The sequence below is a fragment of the Numenius arquata genome, chromosome W, assembly GCF_964106895.1.
Source record: "Numenius arquata chromosome W, bNumArq3.hap1.1, whole genome shotgun sequence".
Lineage (NCBI taxonomy): Eukaryota > Metazoa > Chordata > Aves > Charadriiformes > Scolopacidae > Numenius > Numenius arquata.
The window spans coordinates 11,896,392-11,915,634 of NC_133615.1; the positions used below are offsets into that span (position 1 = coordinate 11,896,392).

Genomic DNA, 19,243 nt, shown 5'->3' on the forward strand with positions numbered 1-19,243 from the left:
AAGATCATCTAGTCCAACCAATGAAAAAAAAAAAAAAAAAAAAAAAAAAAAAACCACAAAAAACCAAAAACAAAACCACCACACACGCAACCCACACACACACCACCACACCACCCAACACTAATCCATATTCCCAAGCACTATGTCAACTCCTCTCTTGAATACCTCCAGGGATGGTGCCTCAACCACCTCCCTGGGCAGCCCATTCCAATGCCTGACAACCCTTTCAGTAAAGAAATATTTCCTAATATCTAACCTGAACTTCCCCTGGCGCAACTTGAGGCCATTGCCTCTTGTCCTATCATCTGTAACTTGGGAGAAGAGACCGACCCCCGCCTCTCTACAGCCTCCTTTCAGGTAGTTGTAGAGAGCGATAAGGTCTCCCCTCAGTCTCCTTTTCCCCAGACTGAACAACCCCAGCTCCCTCAGCCTCTCTTCGTAAGACTTGTGCTCCAGACCCCTCACCAGCTTCGTTGCCCTTCTCTGGACCTGCTCCAGCACCTCAATGTCTTTCCTGTGGTAGGGGGCCCAAAACTGGACGCAGTACTTGAGGTGGGGTCTCACCAGTGCCGAGTACAGGGGGACGATCACCTCTCGGGTCCTACTCACTACACTGTTCTTGATACAGGCCAGGATGCTGTTGGCCTTTTTGGCCACCTGGGCACACTGCTGGCTCATGTTCAGCCGGCTGTCCACCAACACCCCCAGGTCCTTTTCTGCCAGGCAGCTCTCCAGCCATTCTTCCCCAAGCCTGTAGCGCTGCCTGGGGTTGCTGTGACCCAAGTGCAGGACCCGGCACTTGGCCTTATTGAACCTCATCCCGTTGGTCTCAGCCCATCGATCCAGCCTGTCTAGATCCCTCTGCAAAGCCTCTCTACCCTCCAGCAGATCAACACTGCCACCCAGCTTGGTGTCGTCTGCAAATTTGCTGAGGGTGCTTTCGATCCCCTCGTCCAGATCATTGATAAAGATGTTGAAGAGATGTTAAAGATGTTGTTATCGATAGACTAAAACAAGCTTTGGAGCGCCAAATAGATAATACAGAGGCATGGGAAATTTTGTTGCTAAAATTAGCCGTCGAGAATGCTAATGTGGATTGTAAAAAGTTGTTAAAGTCTCTCCCGAATCCGAACCCTACATTGGTTGAAATGGTGGAGGCTTGTAATAGAATTGGTACTATGGATCATGAATTTGAGGCCATGGCTGCTGCTTTCGCGGCCATGCGTGGTCCAACAGGACCGGGGAACTGTTATGGTTGTGGCAAACCCGGCCATCTGAAGAAAAATTGTCTAAATGCCAATGCCAGTGCTAGACCCCAAGCCCCTGGGATTTGTCCCAGGTGCCGAAAAGGGCATCATTATGCTAATCAATGTCGGTCTAAGTATGATTTTCAGGGACAACTGATACAGGGAAACCGATCACGGAGTGCGGGGCAGCGACGCGTGCAGACACAAATAGCGCAGCCGATGTTCCAACCCCCTCAGAGGGAAGCAGCAGTGCCTCAAGTCTTCGCCCAGCAACAACAGGCAGCGCCGGACTGGACCTGGCAACCTCTCACACAGTAACGTTACTTGATTCCTCGGTTCACCTATTGTCAACAAATGTCTCGGGACCTTTACCCCCTAGGACACAAGCGTTATTGTTAGGAAGATCATCTACAACATTGTCAGGACTTTTTGTGTTACCAGGGGTCATTGACTCTGACAGCATTGATGGAATTAAGATTATGGCATGGACCCCGTTTTCTCCCTGCACTGTACCGAAAGATAGCCGTATAGCGCAATTGATACTGATTCCCACGGGGATGGACTCCCCGGTTTCTAGTCAGCTCCAACAAAGGCGGGGAGGGTTCGGATCTACGGGGAACCCACAAATCTTATGGGTACAGTCTATCTCCCAGAAACGACCTATATGTCAATGCACCCTTATTCGCGGGGGACAGCAAGTAGTGTTAAATGGAATTATTGATACCGGAGCTGATGTTACAGTAATATCTCAGGCTAAATGGCCCCCACAGTGGCCTCTGGCTAACATTTCCCAGACGTTGGCAGGAATCGGTGGAACTGGCAGCAGTCACCAAAGTCTGGAATTAATCCAAATTCAAGGTCCAGAGGGGCATATAGCCTCTGTTAAGCCTTTTGTGCTGCCTGTTCCCATGATTTTGTGGGGGTGTGATGTGCTGTCCCAGTGGGGAATGTCCATTCGGACCCATTTTTAGGCAGGGCCATTGAAGTGCGCGACACCCTAAAATTAACCTGGAAAACCAATACCCCTATTTGGGTAGATCAATGGCCCCTACCACTGGAAAAGCTTCACGCCCTCCAAGAATTAGTTACGGAACAGTTAATGAAAGGACACATTGTGCCTTCTACTAGCCCCTGGAATTCACCTGTTTTTGTTATTAAAAAACAGGCTGGCAAGTGGCGCTTGCTCCATGACCTTAGAAAAATTAATGATGCTATGGAAGACATGGGAGCCCTACAACCCGGACTCCCGTCCCCTACTATGATTCCTCGAGATTGGCATTTGACTGTTATTGACCTCAAAGACTGTTTTTTTAATATCCCCCTGCATCCAAATGACGCTCCTAAATTTGCTTTTTCAGTTCCAAGCGTCAACATGCAAGCTCCGTTGCAAAGATACCAGTGGGTTGTGCTGCCACAAGGAATGAAAAATAGCCCCACGATATGCCAATGGTATGTAGCCAAAGTGCTTAGTCCTGTTAGGACTGCAATGTCTAGTGTCTTACTGTACCACTATATGGATGATATCCTGGTGGCTGTGCAACATCACGAGGTCATGGAGGAAGCTGTAGCCCTTGTCACGGCTGCCGTTAATTCGGCAGGCCTCTGTATCGCGCCGGAAAAAATTCAGAAAACACCGCCGTGGAAATATTTAGGCTGGCGCATAAGGGCTCAAACTATAGTTCCTCAACCTTTACAGATACAGACAGATATAAAAAACTTGCATGATGTGCAAAAATTGCTGGGAACAATCAATTGGGTCCGACCGCTGTTGGGAATTTCTAATGCAGACTTAGGTCCTTTATTCGAACTGCTTAAAGGAGATACTGACTTGCGTTCCCACCGCAGTCTTGATCCTGAGGCCATTGACTCTTTGCAAAAGGTTGCTACAGCAATCATTCTCAGACAAGTACACCGGTGGGCTCCCGAATTACCTTTTTATCTAATTATTTTAAACCCCGCTCGACAGCCTCATGCACTAATATTTCAATGGGACTCTCAAAAATCAGACCCACTGCTGATTATCGAATGGGTTTTCTTGCCGAATCAATCTACAAAAACCATTTCGACGCAGCATGAGATGTTTGCTTCTTTGATAATTAAGGCCCGGCAATGCTTATTAACATTATCAGGAGTAGACTTTGCTTGTATTTGCTTACCTGTGACGAACATGTATCTACAATGGCTTTATCAGCAGTCAGACACCTTTATTATGGCATTGGCAGACTATACAGGTCAACTCACATCCCACCCACCTTCGCATAAGCTGCTTAATGTTGATTTTCGCTTGATACCCAGGCCAAAAAGGAGTGATCAGCCATTACAAGCCCTTACTGTATTTACGGACGGGTCTGGAAAATCGCACAAATCAGTCATCTTATGGTGGGACGACCAGCATGGACGATGGGACTCGGACATAGAGACCGTTCCTGGTTCTCCCCAGATAGTGGAGCTAACTGCGGTTGTTCGAGTTTTTCGAAGGTGGTCCACACCGCTTAACCTCATCACTGATTCAGCCTATGTTGCAGGGATTGTTGAGCGAGCTGAAGCATCTGTATTACGTAACGTCTCACATTCTGACCTATTTGCTTTATTACAGGAACTTATCTTTCTCTTGGACTCTCGCTCTCACCCCTATTTTGTTATGCATGTCAGGTCACACACTTCTCTACCTGGTTTTATTGCAGAAGGGAACCAACGAGCTGATTTGTTGACGTTACCGGTACAGGTATTGCCGGATCGCGTAGCACAGGCTAAACTCAGCCATTCTTTTTTTCACCAGAATGCTGGAGGTCTCAAAAGGCAGTTTGGGCTTACCTCCCAACAAGCATCTAACATTATCGCTGTATGTCCTGACTGCCAAAGGCATTCTTTCCCGTCAATAGCAGGAGGGGTTAATCCCAGAGGGCTACAGAGCTTACAGCTATGGCAAACAGACGTTACGCATTATCCGGAGTTTGGTAAATTGAAATATGTCCATTCCTCTATTGACACCTTTTCAGGTGCTTTGTTTGCTTCTTGCCACACGGGGGAGAAGGCACGTGACGTCCGCAAACATTTGATGCGTGCTTTTGCCACCTTGGGCATACCCTCTCAAATAAAAACGGACAACGGCCCTGCATATGTCTCCACTGCAATGAAAGCATTTTTTGACTCCTGGGGTGTGACCCACATTACCGGTATTCCTTATTCCCCTACAGGTCAATCCCTGATTGAACGCTCTCACCAATCTTTGAAGCGTTTGTTACAACAACAAAAAGGGGGAGTAGGAACTGCTACTCCTGAGGAACGTCTGCGGAAAGCTTTGTATGTTTTTAATTTTTTGAATTGCTCTTTGTTAGATAGCAACCCTCCGATAGTCCGACATTTTAACACGAATGCTTCACTTGAGGTGCGAGTCAAAGCCCCCATGTTGGTTCGTGATCCGGAAACAGGTAAAGTCATGGGACCGTATCCCCTTATCACATGGGGCAGAGGCTATGCTTGTGTCTCCACAGAGAAAGGCCCCCAATGGATCCCGGCAAAGAGTGTACGACCTTTCCGTGAATCCCTACCACAATCATCCGGTGAAAACTCTAATCACCCTCAGGACCAGTCTTTCGAGCAACAAACTGGTGAATCTCCCGAGGAGGACCAGGATAACAGGGACTGAAAGCCGTAAGCGAGGAAGAACTGTATGAACCGGTGTAAAGAAACACCAGTCGCAAGAATCGCTTGTGCCTTATGTAAAATCTGTGAACCTAGTGCCCACTATATGGACTGTTCTTAAGCAGGATTGGAATCAAACGAAAGAGAAATGCAGAAAACGGTTCGCTTGGAAACTGGAGAAGGGTGGAAAGTTGCTTTTAAAATAATCTCTCTTATCATGATTACGTTAGAGGGCGTGCGAAGTCACCCACTTTTACCTGTGCTACCCAAGGTCAATGTATGGGTAACACTAGCAAATCTCACTGGGCAAGACACGTTGTGTCTTGCCACCGCCTCTCCTAGTAACCCCTTTTCTACATGCCTTGTGGGCTTGCCGCTGGACGAGCGGCCGATACCTACAGATCTCCGAGGTAACCCCCTATTCAAAAACGTGTCCCGGAATGTAACAGACTATTGGGACGCGTGGACCCCCCACCTTCCACTTGCTACCCTAGAACCACAAGAGATTGAACTCCTCGGATCAGTAAAAATGGATTTATGTGTCAGGTTTAACTATACAGGAAAAAATCAGTCTAAGGCATGGGATGTCTCTCCTGTTCATCCCGTTTTTAGAAATGCTACTGCTTGGTGCAATTACACAGCAACAAACTCGTCTAAACCTAGCAATGCTCCCCTTTTATTACCGTCAGGGATATTTCTTATTTGCGGGGACAGAGCATGGCCCATTATCCCTTCTCATATAAAAGGAGGCTCATGTAGCCTTGGACGCCTTTCTGTCCTGACTCCTAATACATCCATGATTTTACAACACCGTCTCTCTCACAGAGCGAGGCGTGGCGTCCATACATATACCCCCGATTCTGATGATAACGTGGAGTTTTGGTCTTTTAGCCAACGCTTTGCTGCCTCTCTCTTATTACCCGGGGTTGCTGCTGGAAGAGCATTAGCAACTTTGGATAAACTTGGCTGTTGGCTTGCTAAACAAACGAATGCTACTAGTGATGCGCTGTCTGGTCTTTTATTAGATGTAGATAGTGTGCGCCATGCTACCTTGCAAAATAGAGCTGCTATAGATTTTTTGCTTTTGGCACAAGGACATGGCTGTGAGGATTTTGAAGGTATGTGTTGCATGAATCTCTCAGACCATTCAGAATCTATTCATGCTAGCATCCAGCAGCTCAAAGCTGGGGTCTCTAAGCTTCGACAAAGCGACAGTTGGGATTGGTTAGATAAACTTTTTGAAGGATGGGGATTGTCAGGGTGGTTAAGGAGTCTTGTGAAAATGATTATGTATGCTTTGGCTGTCTTTGTTTTCTTGTTACTTTTTTTGCCGTGTTTGTTGCAATGCTTACAAGGATTGATAGCACGCTCCATAAAAAGAGTTCTTACTGTGCAACAAGAAGGGGGAGATGTGGGACAGGATTTGGCTGGTCTCAGCAAAACCCCCAGCACTGCTCAGTTGATAAAAGAAAATGTGCTGGAACTTGTTGGCCACAGGCCCTGGGAAGGATAAGATAAAAACTTTCAGAATAGGGAGTACTGACTTCCTACAAGGACAGCTGATGAGACTGTAAAACAATTATCCTGTAAAAGAGAAACTATTGTCCTTGCTCAAGATAGATTGATACAATTAGAAGAAATAAGTGTTTAGAAAAATACTTTTCGCATTAGCATCAGCATTAGCCAATCTGTGAATGCCTAATGTGGAATGTGAACCAATTAGCTTAGAACACGCTACCTTAGGACTAGTATAAATGTATGTAAAGAATTATAATAAAATCGACATCTTGCTTGCATCAAGCTGTGTCCCGTCTCTCAATCGCGGCAGTGGAGTCCTCCACGGACTGCAGGTGGATATCTACTCCATTGTGGACCTCCATGGGCTGCAGGAGGACAACCTGTCTCACCATGGTCTTTACCATGGGCTGCAGGAGAATCTCTGCTCCAGTGCCTGGAGCACCTCCTCCCCCTCCTTCTTCACTGACCTTGGTGTCTGCAGAGTTGTTTCTCTCACATATTCTCACTCCTGTCTTCTGGCTGCTGTTGCGCAGCAGTTTTTTCCCCTTCTTAAATATGTTTTCACTGAAGTGATACCACTGTCGCTGATTGGCTTCAGCTTTGACCAGCGGCAGGTCTGTCTTGGAGCTGGCTGGCATTGGCTCTATCGGACATGGGGGAAGCTTCTAGCAGCTTCTCACAGAAGCCACCCCATAGCCTCCCCGCTACCAAAACCTTGCCACACAAACCCAATATACTAGGTAAACTGAGTTTTGTAACCGTGTTGCACAGCAATGTACAGGGAGCTTAGGCCAGGCAAGCTTCTACTTGATGAATAGACCCAATATCATTGAGGCACCATGTCTATTCAGAGAAGACCACTGTTTTTGAATTTTAATTTTGGAAGTTCATCTTTTTCTGTTTGTTGTAATAAATTCATGGGTTTTTTTGCAACTTTCTATCAGTATATCATATATAGATAACATATGGGACTGTATTGTGCTAGCGTCAGAAAAATGGGAGATCCTCAGATACTAGTCACTTTTTATAAAGGGACATGAATTAATGTTTTTTTTCTTAGGTTTTGAGGGCCAGAATTATTAGATTATGTAATTTGACTTCTTTCATACCACTCATTTACTTTCACAGTTATCCCATACTGAAACTAATTATTTCCTGTTTTAGTCATTAAGCATTTTTTGTTAGTAAATTGTTACATCCAAAAATTGTTATATACCACAGCTAGAAGTTTCTAGTGAAAGATGTATCACCAGTACTCAAGCACATATTGTACTAGAGAAAATATTAAGATTTGCCTAATTTGGTGGGCAATCTGTAGCAAGGAGGACTGCCAAAATTTCATGTCAGTTGGACCGGTGGAGAAATTCCCTTATGATACCCAGTTAGACATTTTGAATCTTTATCTCAAGATTTGACAAAAATATGTTGGTTTTTTTTTTAATGCTGAGAAGAGTGACATAACCCCTCTGATACTTTTTCCTCCTTCTTTTTCAATCACTGATTGTATAAAGGAAAGAAAAGAACTCCAACAAAATGTATATAAGTGGGATAAAAATATTTCTTGTCCTTGTTTGTGTAGTATGATATTTGATTATTATTACTGTCTGTCCTGGTTCCAGCAGGGATAGGGTTAATTCTCCCCAGGCTCTGGCAGGGACACAGATATTCCATACCATGTGACACCATGCCCACTCTATAGCAGAGCTGGCCTGGGGAGAGGGCAGGAAGACACTGCTGCTTGGGAGAGGGCTGGGGCATCCCGGGTCCGGTCGGTGAGCGGTGGTGGTATCATAATCGTGTTTGTACATTCCTCTAACAGTGTTATTGTTGTTGTTTTCTTGTTCCCTTTGCTGTGCTGTTAAATTGCCTTTGTCTCAACCCACGAGTTTTGCCTTTTTCTTCCAATTCTCCCCTCACGGCGTGGGGGGGAGGTGCTGAGAGAGTGGCCGTGGTTCTTTGTCGCCATCTGAGGTCAAACCATGGACACTGTCTTAATTAAGAATTGCTAATGACATGACCATGTTAGAACTGCTTTTCATCATCGACTGTAAAACACGTGCAGGGAAAAGGGGGGACGTTTGTTTGTTAATGAGTAGTAAAAATAGATCAGAGGCAAATATTATATTCTTAAGATAGCAAAGTTTGTGCTTATTCTTTTGTCACGTGGGAAGTGTTTGTAATAAATATATGCTTACTGCCAGGAAATTCTTGTGTGAACAAAGGCCTATTTTATTCTGCTTGCAGGGGAGCATTTAGGAATCTAGGAACAGAGGTATAAAAGCGACCTTCAAGCGCACTCAGAACAGGCCCCTGCTATTGCAGGTACCAAATTATACTATCCCTTTCATGAATTTATCAAGATTTATTTTAAGTAAGACTGTGCTGAGTTTTTTCTTAATTTAGACAGGTACTGCCACATACATGTATTTTCACTGTTCTATCTGGATATTATTTGTCACGTCAGTTTTACCTGGATGTGATTTTTTTGGAAAACTGTTAGACTACTCTCAGAACCTAGGAAGGAGTGTTAGTCTCTGGTTTTTATCTGGGAATTTCAACCCAGACAAAACAGGCAGTAAAAGAGAAAGCAAAATACTATTTAGGGGAGGAGCTGACAAGTATTTATGTTCAGAGCTTGATACAGCTATTATGGGAAGTCTGAGAGAAAGGGGTTAACTGTATAATTTTAATACCATAGTAGGTACATGAAAGGCAATTGCCTGAAGTCATTTTACTTGTCTGCTAAAGCCCACTTAGAATTAAATCGGACCAGGGACATCAAGGATAACAAGAAAAACTTCTATAGGTATGTCAGGGATAAAGGCAAGCCTAGGGAAGATGTGAGCCCTCTCGGGAAGGAAACGGGAGACCTGGTCACCCAGGATATGGAAAAGGCTGAGTTACTGAATGATTTTTTTGCCTTAGTCTTCACTGGCAAGGGCTCTAACCACACCGCCCAACTTGCAGAAGGCAAAAACAGAGGCTATGAGAAAGAAGAACCGCCCACTGTAGGAGAAGACCAGGTTCGAGACCATCTAAGGAACCTGAAGGTGCATAAGTCCATGGACCTGATGAAATCCATCCATGGGTCCTGAGGGAGCTGGTGGATGAAGTTGCTAAGGGACTTGCCATTATATTTGAAAAGTTGTGGCAATCTGGTGCAGTAGTTCCCGCTGACTGGAAAAGGGGAAACATAACCCCCATTTTCAAAAAGGGAAAAACGGAAGACCCAGGGAACTACAGGCCGGTCAGTCTCACCTCTGTGCTTGGCATGATCATGGAGAAGATCCTCCTGGAACCTCTGCTAAGGCACATGGAAAATAAGGAGGTGACTGGTGACAGACAATATGGCTTCACCAAGGGCAAGTCATGCCTGACAAATTTGGTGGCCTTTTATGATATTGCCACAGCATTGGTAGATAAGGCCAAAGCAACAGACATCATCTACCTGGACTTATGCAAAGCATTTGACACTGTCCCACATGACATCCTGGACTCAAAATTGGAAAGTAATGGATTTGATGGATGGACCACTCGGTGGATAAGGAACTGGCTGAATGGCCGCACTCAAAGGGTTGCGGTCAACGGCTCAATGTCCAAGTGGAGAACAGTGACGAGTGGTGTTCCTCTGGGTTCAGTACTGGAACTGGCGCTGTTTAACATCTTTGTCGAAGACATGGACAGTGGGATAGAGTGCACCCTCAGCAAGTTTGATGATAACACCAAGCTATGTGGTGCAGTTGACATGCTGGAGGGAAGGGATGCCATCTAGAGGGACCTTGATAGGCTCGAGATGTGAGACCCCTGTGAACCTCATGAAGTTCAACCAGGCCAAGTGCAAGGTCCTGCACGAGTGTCAGGGAAATCCCAGGCACAAATACAGTCTGGGCGGAGAATGGATTGAAAGCAGCCCCAAGGAGAAGGACTTGGGGGTGTTGGTGGATGAGAAGCTCAACATGAGCCGGCAATGTGCACTGGCAGCCCAGAAAGCCAACCGCATCCTGGGCTGCATCAAAAGAAGCATGGCCAGCAGGTTGAGGGAGGTGATTCTGCCCCTCTACTCTGCTCTCGTGAGACCCCACCTGGAGTACTGCATCCAGCTCTGGGGTCCCCATCATAAGAAGGAAAGACATGGACCTGTTGGAACGGGTCCAGAGGAGGGTCGTGAAGATGATCAGATGGCTGGATTACCTCTCCTATGAGGACAGGCTGAGAGAGTTGGGGTTGTTCAGCCTGGAGAAGAGAAGGCTCTGGGGAGACCTTATAACAGCCTTCCAGTACCTGAAGGGGGTCTACAGGAGAGATGGGGAGGGACTCTGCCAGGAAGTGTAGCGATAGGACAAGGGGTAACGGTTTTAAATTGAAAGAAGGGAGATTTAGATTAGATATTAGGAAGAAATTCTTTATTGTGAGGATGGTGAGGCACTGGAACAGGTTGCCCAGGAAGTTGTGGATGCCCCATCACTGGAGGTGTTCAAGGCCAAGCTGGATGGGGCTTTGAGCAACCTGGTCTAGTGGGAGGTGTCCCTGCCCATGGCAGGGGGGGTGGAACTAGATGATCTTTAAGGTCCCTTCCAACTCTAACCATTCTATGATTCTATAAACCCAAATTTTCATCTTCTCGGTACTCATATGGTCTGATTTGAGCCAAAACACTGCAGTTGTGTAGGACTGATCTCCCATTGTACAAATGTAATCAACAGTGAACGTGTGCTGTTGCTATATTCAATTTGAGCACTGAAAAACTGCCAGGGCAGCATTTTGAGTTAGTGGTTTATATCACCTTGTTGCGTCAAGAGGCAAAATAGTTTTGGCAGAAAATAACCCCCCCGAGGTGGGAGGCTAGGGGCGGCTAGGTTTAAATTGAGTGATGCCCAATTCACCACGATCAGTCCAGTCGCGTTTAATATATTAAACTGTCATGATTCTGGATACACTAATAGTGGACTGCACCTTCAGTCTAGTCATGCTCACAAACTAGCACGGCCGCACTCTAGTGTTTGGTCGCGTTCAATGAGAAACCGAAATGGCTAGCTACTTAAGCAGTGCAGTTTATTTAAGCAACAGATATAAGGGTTCTTATGGTTTGCCGGTGATAAATACACTGTCTGCAAAGCACGTGCAAGTAAAAATATTGTTAATGGTACAAAGCGCATGACAAAGTTCCAAACAATACAGCCTGGCTATAAATGTAACAGGTAACCCTCTAGAGAGATTTCTAAGTTCCCCACGGAAGCACTCGATATAGTCTAAGTCTTACCCACAGGCGTCCCTATGGGGGAGAAGAAAGGCTCAGCCCCTCGACTGGTCCCGGGAGTCAAAGGCAGTCCGTGATGGGGTCCTCCCTGACTTGTTTACGATGGTGTCTTCCCCAGCATCCCCCCTTTCTCGGGCTATTTTTATATTATTTTTTTACCTTCAAGGTGGAGTTTGAGTGACTCTAGTCATAAATACCTTTATTATGATTGGTGTAAAATTCTCTCGCCTCGCATTTAAAGGTATAGTTTACGAAAAATTCAGGGCGCAGACTCAAGGAGGAGTGGTCGCACCTTGGAGGCGGGTAGCCTTCGGGCTGGAGGTGTGTTTTGGTATTATAATGACATTATAATGAGCAAAGTTCGCACAAAGGACAGCATTTCATCAAAATTTGACAGACTGTTGGCTCAGGGTAGCAAGCATGCCGCTTATCACTTCCATAGGATCACCTTGTTCCCATATCTGCTGTGTAATCACAGAGCTTGGCCGTGGAATCTTCACTCCACTCCATCCTCCGTGTTGCTTTTGCAAGCAATATTGTTCAGGGAGTCATAGATGTAGCGGATTCCTTGCATACCAGCTGCTGCTGTGTTCCACCCTGGAAACATTTCGATTTTATACCTTTCCTTAATGTGTGAACAATGCTATATTTTTAATATTCTTATTTTAGGAATTATTCCACACACCTATATCCAAGGCAACCTCTGTCTGTTTCTGTGATACCAGTTAGCACTTCCTCAGGAAGAACAGTAAGAACTGGCATTGTTTTCTCATTTCATATGTTGTCCTTTTTAAGGCAAAGATGACAAGATTTTAACACTTAGTGTAAACTTTCTTCTGCAATTGTTTTACTTCTTTCAAAACTAATTTCCGTATATCTCTGTAACTTAAAGGCATCAGTCCTCTTCAGAAGCAGTAAATTCCATTACTTCAAAAATACGATTGAAATCAATTTTCTGTTTTAAGAAGGCATCCCTGAATCTTACGTTACAAAAAAAAAAAAAAAATCAAATTCTAACATACCCACTCATCTGTGCTTTCCTAAATGCTTGAGAACATGTTTCTGGAGCGCTATGAACCTAGGCCCTATTTCTGCAGCAGATTATAAATAAAAATTCTACCGAACCTGAAGGTAGCACCTTACTGTATACTATCAGAGGTGTGAGATGCAATTAATACTTATGCATCTTTCCAAATGCATTCTCTGGCTTGTTTTGATTTTTCGATAGATTTGATACCTTATTTTAGTAGGATTTATATGACATCTGTTCTGGGTTTAGCCCTCACTAACTTCCTTTACTTGCTAGAGAAGCAAATAATATTTTTTTTCCTAAATGTTAAGTCAGTGTTCTCTGTTACTATTGAATCCTTTATCTAGAATCATAGAATGGTTAGAGTTGGAAGTGACCCCCCGGCTCCTGCTCGGGCCTGGGCCATCATGGCTATCACGGCCATCACATCAGTTCTGATAACTTGCACCTGGACTTTGGGGGATGGCTGCCAACACAGCCAAAACACTGTCTGGAGTGGGGACCTAAATATTGTGTTCCCATGAGAATATGACTATAGGTCAATTATCTTACTGTATAAATAGTGGACAGCCCAAGAGCCCTTTGAGCTCTCCTCTATGGCAGCGGGCTCCATGTCAGTACCTCCCCTTGAGTGGAGACGCCTCCTTAAGGTTCTACTCCTCGAGGTTGAGGGATTCCTTGCCACAACAGATTCTCGGCAAGTGACTAATAGCATGCTAAACTTTGAAATCTTAGCTAAGTAATATAAAGGGTTGATTGCACATATATAATTCTTTACACATAAACCGTTGACCAAGTCTGGGACTAGGATTGGATCCAGCCGCACCTAGACTCCTCTCTGAGAAGGAGTTTAGAAAGCAAGGGGGTCCTTTCTGAACCTTGTGACTCAATGGGAGGGTCTCCCTGACAGCTTGTCTGACCCTGTCCTCTGTGCAGTAAATAACAGAATGTACCTTGACATCGAAACTCTATCGCATTTACTACTGGTTTTATCACACTTAGTACTGATTTTGTTAAATCACTGTTTCACCTTAATAAATATTTCACTACTTCACTCTAACTAGTGAAGTTGATCACTCAGTCCGCGACATCATCGCACAGCCGTTGATAAAGCGCTCCAACGGGAGTTGGATGCTTCCAACACATTGCACTGTGCCGAAAGCACCCTTGTACGGCATGCCTGTAGCGTCACATACGGTATTTTCTACAGTTGTTGCAGCAGCAGCCTCCACTGGCTTTATGTACGTTTGCGTACCGCTCCCAAAGAGCGAAGAGTTTGCTTCCTACAAGAGGCAGGAGACTGCTAAGCGGTTCCAGCGTCACGCTTCAAATGACTGGCCAAATCACCGTCTATCTATAGAACGCTGCTAACAGACTGAAACACTCCACATACTTACACTCCGGGGAGACACCGTTTTAACTTGCAGAACTATTTCCCCTCAGTAAGACGCGCACAAGACAGAGATGATATCCCCATGATAAATCTTTATTTGTGCAACTGCTGCTCACAGCTTTTATTACCTTCCACAGACACACGTCACAAAAAATTCGACATCAACAGTGGCTAGATCGACGGGCAACAGGCGAGATCCATTCAGCGGCGATTTGTACACGTGCAGCAACTCTTGCGGTGCACAAATCTTAGCCAGGCGGCCAGCCCAACTGACGGCCACCCAGAATACGTAGATGTACGCGACACACAGGCTGCCCACCCTCGGGCCCTTCATCCACAACCATCCGGAATCCATTGGCCAGGCCCAGGTGAGCAGCACGCTTCTTGCCAACAGTCATTAAATGCCCAAGCAGCTGGAGAAGGAAGCACAAAACCATAAATAACTACAATAAAAAGCCACACACAAAGAGGGGAGAGGGCAGGGAGGGAAGGAATGAGAGCAGAGCGCCACCCAGAGAAACCAGTTAGCCAATTCCTAGCAATTCAACCACTGCGCTTCAAATTACTGTCTGTCCGCCTGCAACTGACATTTTCCAAGCAAAGCCACAAAGACCGATTACGCACACTATAGGGGGCAAAAAAAGGGCTATGCAATTGCTTGCAAGCTAGACGGGTAACGGACTACAAAACAGCCACAGAAGCTAAGTTTGTCTCCGGGTTAAAGCCCCCCATTACCTCTTCAGGCAACATAAGCAACTCGGGTGGAAAATAAGCTTCAGGCTGCCTTTTGCGTGGGTTTACAAAGTCTCCGAACTTGACTTTTATAGCTAAAAGTGAAGCACCCAGCACCCCTCAACCAGCTTCGCCCTTCCTCACCCCTGACCTGCCAAGAACCCCAAGCCCTCTTCTCCGTATTAGAAGAACTACTACTACTCTTACTCTAAACCGTGACAATAGGCATCAGACTGCGCTCCAAAACAACACTGCATTTTGCACCACAAGTACGTACCCAGGGGTGAGCATTGCTTTACGTCACTACTTTCAGTCAAAAAAGCTCAACTCCGTTACAAGCTAGAGGCAAAAGATTACAGCGCCAGAAAACCCAAAACAGCCTACCGCGCCCTATCGAGAGGAAAAGGGGGGATGGGAAAGAGTCTAGTAAATGAGGAACTAACGACAGGTACAGTCTAGCGTACAGAAAGCTCCCACAGTACTTACACATTCACCAGAATCTTCTGCTTCAGATAACCTGATAACTGGCTCCTTAGGCATGACTAGGAGAAGCGTCGGAGCTTGGGGGGAAAGATCACGGAACGCAAGGCACTGGAGGAAGAGTAAACAGTTAAAACGTAATTGGCTTCGGAGAAAGGTAATAACGGCTTAAGCAAATCAATGTGCCCCACTGAACTCCTACAGAAGCAGATTACCAGATCCCCCAAACACAAGCCGAAACGTTGAGTTTTCCTTACGCGACATTAAAGCTATCTGTACAAAAACACGCAACGTATTTACAGAGCCCCCTCCAGAGGTGGGATTCAGCACGCAGGACGACGGGGGCAAGGAGACGGGCCAGTACTTCAGATTAGCGACCTCCAGTATGTTTTAATCTGGGTCGATCGCTTCCTAAGCGGTTTGTCTCTTCGATGTGGTCCACACAGAGGCAGGAGACAAACGGCTTAACCGAACGGGCAAAGAATTTAGCAAAGTGGAACATCAGCGGCCATTCATTTTCCATGGTACAGGGAGCTCGAGCATTGAACAAAAGCATAAGCGCAGGCAGGAAGCCTGCAAGCGCGTAGTACGAGTCTGTCTTCTACATTGCACGTAAACCCTACCTTCAAAAGCAGAAGACATCCCTCACTGCTAGTCTTCGGCACTTGAACAACAAAATTATACGGGGTACTAACTGAAAGTTAACATCGTGTAGGCAAGGGCTGCATTCTTCCCCCCACAGGCCTAAGCGGCTCGCTCGAGTTCCTAGCACGTTGTGGAGCACCAGCATCCGTGAACCTCGCAAGCATGCTGTTATCACCGTCCCACTTCACCACAGAAACAAGATCTGGGAAGCTTTGGCAGCCTGCAGGATGACGGGTTTCTAGATTTTTATATTTACTTTTTTTTTTTTTTTTTGGAGAAAAATAAGAAGAGCTGTAATTCTTTGCTCCAATAATCCCGTTTGGGGGCTCAGCACCAAAGCCTAGCACAGCAGAGCTGCGAAATCTCGATAATGCTACTAGGAGGCGCATCAAGACCCGCATTTCTCCTGCGCGGAACTAACTCATTACGGTCACTACTCGGACGTTCACCGTTTACATACGTGCGCCTGGAATCCCCGAGGAGACTGACTGCGTGCGCTTAATCTAAGGTTTCAAGACTATCGTCCTACACGAGGTAGGACCGCTCCCATCCCTCGGCAGCAAACTTTGCACGACTTGCAGTGCCAAAGGGATATCACGCGGCAAACGTCTGCGGCTGCCACCAAGTGCGTTACCGTCAGAGGCCCTCCTCTACGCACGCGCGCACACGGCACGGCGAGGCTGGGAACCGAGGCGAGCCGGCCAGCTCCAGCAACCCAGTACGCGCCGCGGCAGCCGCGGGGGCACCGAAGAAGCGCGATGTTATAGGGATCGTGCAGTAGAGAGCGCCACAACCCAGAGAGGCCCCGTCCGTCCCCCGTCCCTCCACCCGCCCTGCCGCGCTCCCGGGCACCGCGTCCTCGGCTCAGGGTGCCTGCGAGCGCGGGGGGAGGGGAGGGGAGGGGGGAAGGGAAGAGGAACCGCGCACAGAGCAAAGCCGCGGCTACCTCCTCGTCCTCGTAGGCGACGTTGGCGGGGAAGCGCCTTGCCGATGATCTTTCCGAAGACAGCAGTGGCGCCACCGGGCCAGGCGGCCCGCGCCCCAATAAGCTCGTCAGCCACGACAACGCCCGTTGTCGCCCCCGCGCTTCCTCCGCTCGGCCAGGCCCTCCGCGGCGCCCATTGGGCCGCCAGATCGCCGCCGGCCGACCCCGCGTCTCGATTGGCTGTCTCGTCTGTCGTTTTCGCTTGTTCCCGTCCCCTTGGCGGGTCCGCCCTCGTCGACCCGGTGCTTACCGGGGCTCAGGGAGCTTGCGTGCCCTCGGGGCGCGGAGGGATCCGACCTGGGGGTGGAGGGAGAAGACGTTGGCGAGTCCGCGGAGGGATCCGCGCCGTGTAGTGCTGCGACCCTGTGGGCGGGCAACGAGGTCTCAGAAGAGGCTGTCGTAGCTAGAAGTACTATTGGTTGTTACTTATTACCGCATCAAGTCTACCCCAAACGTGCTTGTGGCTTTTTGGTGCAGTCAAAGGACTGCTTTTGCCAGGGCAGGCCAGGCCTTAACTTTTCAGAACACTCCGCAGAACCAACAGAAGTCGCTCTAAATTGTTCCCTGAAAGCCCCACTTTGATTGCAGACGTTTCTAAGCTGCACGCCTCCTGGGACAAAATAAAATACAAAGCGTGTCTTCAGCACTGGTGGCTTGAGGGCTGGGGGGCAGATCGAGATAGGATTTGCGCTAAGCTGGGTAGGAGGCTCGTAGAAAAACAGGCAGCGCCCCCAAAGCTGCCCAAGGGTGGTCTCTGGTGCCCTGCACCCCCGGGGATAGCGAGCAATTTGATTGGTCTACACAACTGTATCGTAACACACATAACCCCTGCTTTCCTCTGTATCGGGCTCAGGGTATCCTTAGCCTTCTTTGCGGCAAGGGCACGTTGTCGGCTCACGTTCAACTTGGTGTCCGCCAGGAGCCCCCCCCACATCCTTTTCTGCAAAGCTGCTTTCCAGCCAGTCGGCCTCCGGCATCTACTGGTGCATGGGGTTGTTCCTCCCCAGGTGCAGGACTTGCGTGTGTTCAGGTTCCTCGGGTGGTCTCGAACCGGTTCGTTTCCTACGATGGGAGGGACTTTGTTCCCCCAGTCCCTGCCTTGAGGTTCGGGGACTTGAGAGCTGTGGGAACAGTGATTGCCAGTGAAAACGGAGGAGAAAAATCGTTGAGTACCTCGGCCTTCTCCATGTCGGTTGGCGCTAGATCTCCTGTCTTATTTATCGGAGGGGGGGTGGTGTAGGTTTTCTTTAGTCTTCCTTTTCTGACCAACGCAACTGTAGAAGCCCTTCTTCTGATTCTTCACATCCCTTGCCAAATTCAGCTCCAGCTGTGCCTTACCTTTCCCGATCCCATCCCTACACACCCGGGCAGCATGCCTATATTCTTCCCAGGATGCGTGTCTCTGCTTCCACTGCCTATGCATTTCCTTCTTGCGCTTCAGCTCGACCAGAAGGTCCTTGCTCAGCCGTGCTGGGCTCCTGCCTTCCTTGCCCGATTTCATAGAATCATAGAATCGTCTAGGTTGGCAGGGACCTTGCAGATCATCGAGTCCAACCATTAACCTAACGCTACCCAAACCACCACGCCTACCCGTCTTTTAAATACCCCCAGGGATGGCGATTCAACCGCTTCCCCGGGCAGCCTGTTCCAATGTTTGGTAACCCTTTCTGCGAGGGAAATTTTCCTAATATCCGTCCTAAACCTGCCCTGGCGCAACTGGAGGCCGTTTCCTCTTGTCCTATCGCTTGTTGCTTGGGAGAAGAGACCAACCCCTGCCTCGCTACAGCCTCCTTGCAGGTAGTTGTAGAGGGCGATAAGGTCTCCCCTCAGCCTCCTTTTCTCCAGGCTAAACAACCCCAGTTCCCTCAGCCCCTCCTCATAAGACTTGTGCTCTAGACTCCTCACCAGCTTGGTTGCCCTTCTCTGGACACACTCCGGAATCTCAATGTCTTTCTTGTAGCGAGGGGCCCAAAACTGAACACAGTACTCAAAGTGGGGCCTCACCAGCGCCGAGTACAGCGGGACGATCGCTTCCCTAGTCCTGCTCACCACACTATTCCTGACACAGGCCAGGATGCCGTTGGCCGCCTTGGCCACCTGGGCACGCTGCTGGCTCATATTCAGCCGGCTGTCCACCAACACCCCCAGGTCCTTTTCTGCCGGGCAGCTTTCCGGCCACTCTTCCCCAAGCCTGTAGCATTGCCTGGGGTCGTTGTGACCCAAGTGCAGGACCCGGCACTTGGCCTTGTTGAACCTCATACCGCTGGCCTCGGCCCATCGATCCAGCCTGTCCAGATCCCTCTGTAGAGCC

The 19,243-nt window shown here is 47.7% G+C and overlaps 1 protein-coding gene across 1 annotated transcript; it reads right to left on the reverse strand.

The window, feature by feature from the left end:
* Positions 1-14,163: 14,163 nt before the first annotated feature.
* LOC141476773 (adenosine 5'-monophosphoramidase HINT1-like) lies at positions 14,164-18,120 on the reverse strand. Its single transcript, XM_074165575.1, is given in 6 exon segments — positions 14,164-14,503; positions 15,309-15,413; positions 16,894-16,923; positions 16,925-17,147; positions 17,183-17,295; positions 18,106-18,120. Coding segments are annotated over 6 exon segments (651 nt in total). The 3' UTR covers positions 14,164-14,338.
* Between the last annotated feature and the right edge of the window lie 1,123 nt (positions 18,121-19,243).